Source organism: Protobothrops mucrosquamatus, unplaced genomic scaffold (genome assembly GCF_001527695.2).
Source record: "Protobothrops mucrosquamatus isolate PMUCROS unplaced genomic scaffold, P.Mucros_1.0 scaffold1644, whole genome shotgun sequence".
Taxonomy (NCBI): domain Eukaryota; kingdom Metazoa; phylum Chordata; class Lepidosauria; order Squamata; family Viperidae; genus Protobothrops; species Protobothrops mucrosquamatus.
In genome coordinates, this window is record NW_015387803.1 from 103,419 (window position 1) to 110,770 (window position 7,352).

Consider the following 7,352-nt stretch of genomic DNA (forward strand, 5'->3'; position numbering starts at 1 on the left):
AATGGCATAAGTGGGGGAGATTAAACCCTTTGGTTACAAGGTGTGTTGCTGTTTTACGGGAGTACTCCTGAAAGACTGTGAGAGCGCTTAGTACAAACCCAAATGAAAATGAGAAGAGAACGTAGAAGACATTGTAATCATGACTTCAAATCCAGGTTCCAGAACATCTGATTCAGTATTTGCACTTCAAAAGCATTAAGGAACAACTAATTTGTCAGAAAACAGAGAACAAACAAACAAAAATGCATACAGAACTTGTTAAGGCTCTACAAGGCAAGTGGTGTGAAACCAAGAAAGCAATAGCTTCTTTTCTCATCTCATAAAGACTGACTGGTAACCTTCAAGCATCTGACCAAAGCCATTGCATAAACTACCTCAAGTGTGCATATTGTTGCTCAGAGTTGTTGGGAATAGGCTGGCATGCACATTTGATAAACAAACAAATAAGTAAACAGATAAATAAATAAATAAATAAATAAATAAATAAATAAATAAATAAATAAATAAATAAATGGATTCATGAGGGCAGAAAGGTCTAAAAATTAATTCAGCCATGGCTAGGATGATTTTCACAATCATCCAAAACTGGAAAAGTCAGTATAGATACATTCACCTCCCTTATTATACCCAGCTCTTGAGCTATTCAGTTGGAGCGTATAGAGTACAACTATTTTGATGAATCCAAGCAAAAAAGTTTAGTTTTGGATAACAATCTGGGAATGCTTTGTATGGCGTTCTGCCTCTGTGGTATACAAGTTTATCAAATAAATAGCATAGCACCATCAATTTAAAAAGTTCCGTGTCATTGATGATATTATCCCAACACAAAAATAAAGATTATAATTAGACAATAAATTGTGATAGCAGGAGTGTATAATAGAACTTCATTTATTATTGCCATTAACATAGTTTTTTTAACACTCGATAGCAACTACATCAGCTTTTGTTATACAGTTGTTAGACATTTCCAAAATACAAAATAAAGGTCCATAAGTGACCAATAATCCCGTATAATTTGTTACAATTACAGATTAGCATCTCAGTTATTGTAAAGAAAGAAATTATCTGAAGCAGCAGAGCAGTGTACTACAAATGGATCCTCTCTAGTGTAGGAAAAGGAAGGATCTGTACTGTGTATTAATGCACAAATCCTATGCAAACGTAGCTTCCACAACCCCTTAGTGTCTTTATTATCAAGATTAATAGGAATAAGTAAATTATGTGTCACATAAAGCCCCAGAACTGCACAAAATTGCAAATCTTTAATCATTGCCACTCCACCCTTTCCTTTCACCTGACCTTGTTTGTTTCTGCCCTTATATCAAACAATCCCTTCCATATTTATCACTAAGTCTTCTGCTGTACATCTCCATTCCCCCTTCCTCTTACCCTGAAAGTTCAACCATTCCAGAAATTCACAAAAAAGTTACACAAGGAATGCCATTTTTCTTCACAATAAGTGTCTACCACATCGGCATTGAGCTCTGTGGGCTGTACCCTGCCTTCTACAACTGCTGTTGTAGGCTGCCTATGGGGTGGATGGGTTGGGGCTGCTGGAGAGTTAGGGTTTCCTTTCCTCTTTCCCCCTTTCTTTTGCTTCCTCAAAGCACCATTCTTTGTTGGATTGGTGATGGTCATGTCTTGAGGTACTTGCGGTGATCTCTGTGATGCTGGTAGGTTTTTGCCATGGCCTTTCCCCTTGGAACTTCCCTGAGTGACACTCGCAGTGGCTACCAGGGTGTCTGTGCTTGGGGTGGTTTGTACCAGGTGTAAGTGGGCTTCAGATGCCTCATCCTGGCTGCTACAAAGCCTGGATTTGAGAGGGCTGGTGTCCTGGCAGGGATGGCGCTTCCGACGGAGCTTTCCCAGGATCTGCTTCCAGAACTGACGGCCTTTGGCACTATAGGCAGCACATAACTCTGGCTGGCCCCGGTAGACACACCTCTGTGCCTCTCCTTCTGCTGGGTGACAGGTGATCTGGAGCTCAGTATCCCTTTCTCCAGAGATGAGTTGCCAACTGCACAGATGCTTGTCACGGGTGGAGAACTGACCAGACTGAGCCCAAGGGAAATAAGGTTTTCCTTTTTCACTGTTATCCTTACCCTTCTTGAAAGGGTTACATTCTAGGCAACTGAGGAAGAGAAGAGTCAGGGGGAATGTGTGGGGCAGCTTCATTTCCTGAAATCAAGGGAGGTGCCAGCACCCCTCTTCAAGAGCATTAGTGAGAACAGCTTGGCCAAGGGCTCCGTACTGTCTTTCAGGTCCTATGGAGACAGAAGTACAATGAGCCATCTGGAACAGGCACCATCAATAAGGATGAGCAGCAACAGCTAATTGCAAGCAATGTCTTCTACTTGACCAAACACATTCTGCCTCCCCAAATTTTTAGCAGAGAACAATTCTACTTTCCTTAAAAACAATAAGCTGCAACCCCCCATCAGATGTGGTTAAGATCTACACCAGATGGGGATGTTGCTCTTACAAAAGCAGATACTTTCTATTGTTATGCAATCAGCCAGCAGCTATGTTGACTGATTGCTTTAGATTCATAAGGACATTCATTGGGTGTTCTCATTTATATTAGTGGCATTTTAGCTCAACCCACAGCTAGTAAGTCTCTGCATATTTCACCAAGATAAACATTCTTGTTCTTAAAGAGAATAGTTCGCATTAATAGAAACACTGCCTTCTACAGCATGAAATTTCTCCTTGCTTTCACGTAATGTAAATGCTCTAAATCCTTTTTTTATGTGCATAGCTTGATTTTATAGCAAAAGTCTTTCTGAAACTCCAGTGAAGAAAGCAAAAGTTTCATAATGTTCTTTTGATCTTGTCTTCTTGACACAATTCTCCTTCCTCGCCAACTCTTCCCAGTTCCTACCTTTAACAAAAATCCTGTGCATTAGACATCTTTTCTGTATCCCCCAGTCTTTTCTTTCCTGTATTCCTCAACTGCAAACAGCCCTCTGAAACCTGGTGCATTTCTTAAAATACCAGCAAGCTGGTGGAGATATGAATATGAGGCTCCTGCTAATACAGTGCGGGAAAGAAAGTTGCTTTCTTATAAAAGAAGCAACAATTTCAAAGACCCAACATGGCCCAAATCCCCAGACAAAATGAAGCCCATCCTGACATTCAATATTTCCCACTTTCTAAGTTCTTTCTAGCTCCACTTACCTTCGATTGTGTGTGGAAGACAGCTCTACAGGAGAAATGCCAGCTTAAGCTCAGGATTAGCCTGGTGGAGGGCGTTCAGAGCATGTCTGTGTTATCAAGAGTCCAGGAGGGGCTAACCATTGCCTATGCCCCTCCTCAGACTTATGCATGCATGCAAACACACACACAAACACGCACACACACACACACAATCACTCGGAGACAGAGCAAGAGAAGAACCTTGAAAAACAAACAGAAAGCTATTTTGTTTGATTGTACATTCAGGTGCCTAAACCATATCACATCGTTTTACAAATATGATCCTCTGCTCACAGGAAAAATTGTTACTCTTTGTCCTATTTAATTGATTAGAAAAATGTATATTTGGCATTCTCTTTTTCTAAAAGACCTCCTGATTACAACAGAATAGCTTGTCACAGTTGCACTACAGCCCCGTTGAACAGAGAGGGGCTGGTATTTGGGCATGTAATGGTAAAGCTAAGGGGGTATACAAATAGTCCTTGACTTACGACCACAATTGAGCCCAAAATTTATCTTGCTAAGTGAAACATTTGTTAAGTGAGTTTGCCCCATTTTATGACTTTTCTTGCCAATGTTGTTAAGTAAATCATTGCAATTGTTAAGTTAGTAACATGGTTGTTAAGTGAATCTGGCTTCCCCATTGACTTGGCTTCTCAGAAGGTCACAAAAGGTGAATCACATGACTCCAGGACACCACAACCATTATAAATATAAGCCAGTGACCATGCATCTGAATTTTGATCATGTGATCATGGAGATGCTGCAATGGTTATAAGTGTGAAAAATGGTCATAAGTCACTTTTTTCAGTGCCATTGTAACTTTGAATGGTCACTAAATGAACTGTTGTAAGTCGAGAACTACCCATACTTCAAATAATATTGTTCAGGAAGATAGCAATAGACAGAATTTCTTCATGGTTGCAAATACATCACAGATTCCAGCCTCATGTCCAATGTTTCCTTTAATATCTGGCATACCATCTGCAGAAAGAAAAATGGTTCATGCCCAATCCAAGTACAAATGTATGAGCTACAATACAAGTATAATACCAAGTGCGGGAAATCAGGAGTCCAGGCAGTTCAAATGAATGTAGGTTTATTATAAGCTAATGCTCTCTACAAGAATCTGAACTACTAACGGTCAAGGGAAATTAGCGGGAGATAAGAGTAAAAGGAATTCAAGGTGGGCTGGACTTAGATCTCTTGTGGGCGCGAAGGGACTCAAGACTGATGGCATGTTTGACCCCCTTCCCTCAGGCTCAGCCTGGTCATTCCCTACATCTATGAGTAAACTGCAAATACATGTAAACAGTAACTTTAAATTGTTACATATTCCTTAATTACAATATAGAAACTAGAACGTATATGCCACATGCTTACAGATGACAATGTGAACTCGCAGATAAACTATTTGTTTGATATTTCTGGTGACTCCATGTGGACTTTTTGCTAAACCAGAGCATGAAAAGATGACAGATTGTGTAAAGATAAAAGTTAGGCTACGGGGAGAAAAAAAATTCTTGTAACTTTAAAAAAGATGAAGGTAGCCCTCAACTTACGGCCACAATTGAGCCCAGAATTTATGTTGCTAAGTGAGAAATTTGTTTAGTAAGTTTTGCCCCATTTTACGACTTTTCTGGCCACATTTGTGAAGCGAATCCCTGCAGTTATTAAATTAATAACCTGGGTTAAGTCAATCTGGCTTCCCCATTAACTTTGCTTGTCAGAAGGTCACAAGAGAGGATCACATAACCTGATATCCTGCAACCATCATAAATATGAGGCATTTGCCAAGCATCTGAATTTTGATCACGTGATCACGGGGATGTGTGCGGGTTTATTGAGATGCGTGTGCTTACACACGCACATATCTGCACATACAAAAGTTCATGTCCCCCTCTTAGTTTTTTACATGTAGATTAACTACAATGAATCCAAAACCGAAATTGTTATGAAAGACCAGTACAATAAAACACAACTCTTTACTGTTGGTCTGCATCACTTTAACAACAGCATGGAGTAAAAGGTCATTTTGCTGATATGTTATTTCAGCTGCTTTTGAATTGTTCAAAACCCATAACATTTATAAAGCCTTGCACATGCTGTTCTTTTTTCTCTTCATTGGGGTATTACGTTATTTCACCTTATTCTTTGTTATTATTGTTCTTTGACCCAGGAGACCTACAGAACAAAGGCAGTTTTTTAAAATATGGGATTTTTGTGTCTCCAAGCTGTTTTTTCATGCCTTCTTTCCCAAAGACGGGTAATCTTACATTATTTGTGATGTTATTATGGAGCAGGGTCAGAGCAAATATATTCTCTGCAGGACTGAATTTATGTCTCTATGTACTTTCACTGATTTCATTTTGCTCCAGACAAAGCATACAAGCAATAGGACATAATGCCAAAGGTTAACAGGCTGAATAGGCCACAGGAACATAAAAAAATCTACAATACATTTTAATATTTCATAACAGCCTTAGAATTGATAATGCTCTATTAGAATTACATATATAATACACATATATATATATGCAATTTCTCTGTATTTTGGATTTCTTATAATTAGAAATGTGATACAAATGCAATATTAATTGCATTGCACAATCAAGATGAAGCTAGATTTAGCTTTATGGGGTTCTCATCAACAGCACTCTGAATCACAAAAGACCATTGGTTATTTTGCACTAAGAAAATACTGCATTGTTTAATCTACCTTGTTGAGTTGTTGTGAGGATAAATTGAAGAAGGGAGTCCTGTACAGACCATAGATTGGAGTTATGACTTGGTTTTAAAAATCCCAACAGTTTGAATGGAAGTATCAAGATGGACCAGTCAGCTGCACTTATAATGGCTTGTACATGGAATGAGCATGAAAACCTTCCACAAGAAGAAAGAAACTGCTGTTCTTGAATTTCCAGGTTAAAATATTGCTTCTCAAAGAGAAATATACTTTAGTGAGATCATTTTCTTCCCGGGCTCCTTTGAATGAAATGCTGCACAGCAATATTATGTGTCAAGCAAATCTGAATTTTGCCATAAGATTTAGAAAGCTATTCTGTGCTGCATTCTACTTTCTTTATTTCTTCCATTCTCCTGGAAGAAATAGAAACAGCATAGGCTGAGCATTCTTTTTTTTTTTTTATAAGAGACCCATGAGTTGTTGCTATACTGCTGGGCTACTGAGCTGGGCTGCCGTAATATGTTCAACTATTCAATACGAAAAGTCAATTTTTTTTGTGTATCGAGTTTTGTGACTGAAATGCAACAGACGGAAATCTACGGGAGGAAGCTACTTCAGTCTGGCAATGCTATAGGATTATTTTATTATTTATTTATTTGCATCCAACCTTCATTATTTTTTACAAAGAACTCAAGGTGGCAAACATATCCAACACACCATCCTCCTATTTTCCCCACAACAACCCTGTGGGGTAAGCATGGCTGAGAGAGAATGACTGGCTCAAAAGTCAACCAGTTGGCTTTCATGGTTAAAGCGGGACTTTGAATTCACAGTCTCCTCCTTTCTAGGAGTTTTAACCACTAGACCAAACTGGCTGTCTTATGAGGAGAATCCTTCTCAAACCAAATCTTCTCATTTATTGCTCATCAAAATTCATTAATGCTTGATCTATATTGCAATTGTCAATATAAAAATCTACCGACCCATGTTAATAGGGGTCACTAGATTATCATTTTGGGCCAGATTATTTGCGGTTTTCAAAATGATCATGCAAAGGAGTCAACTTTCTGATTCATTCCCTGAAAAAATCTTCAGGATAATCAATCTTGTGATATAACTGAAAAATAGAACATGCAAATGTAAAAGTCCTACTTTCATTAATTTTGATTCTATTTTTTTAAAACTGTTTTGGTGTAAGTTCAGAAGCAGAAAATATTTCCAAATTATTTGAATGTGTGATTCTTATTATCATGTTGTTTTTTCCCCTCATGAAAATTTAGATATAATTCTAAAATTTATTGACAGTGGATAGCAGTAGAAACATGGTTTCTAGAAAGAAAGATTGATCTCTACTCCTTCCCTGAGTGTTAGGATATACACATAAGGAAAGTAAGAATAGAGTTGTGTGACTGGCAGGTGGGTCTTACTGTTGTAACTCTGATATTACGGAACTGCTCTTCGAAGGATATTC

The 7,352-nt window shown here is 38.4% G+C and overlaps 1 protein-coding gene across 1 annotated transcript; it reads right to left on the reverse strand.

Annotated features, from left to right (window-relative positions):
• Positions 1-1,398: 1,398 nt before the first annotated feature.
• FGFBP3 (fibroblast growth factor binding protein 3) lies at positions 1,399-2,175 on the reverse strand. The gene has a single exon (XM_015822691.1). It carries the CDS (start codon positions 2,173-2,175, stop codon positions 1,399-1,401), a length of 777 nt encoding a protein of 258 aa, XP_015678177.1.
• Between the last annotated feature and the right edge of the window lie 5,177 nt (positions 2,176-7,352).

Bases quoted from the DNA above. Each gene is read 5' to 3' on its own strand.
- FGFBP3 (XM_015822691.1), bottom strand. From the start codon at position 2,175: ATGAAGCTGCCCCACACATTCCCCCTGACTCTTCTCTTCCTCAGTTGC.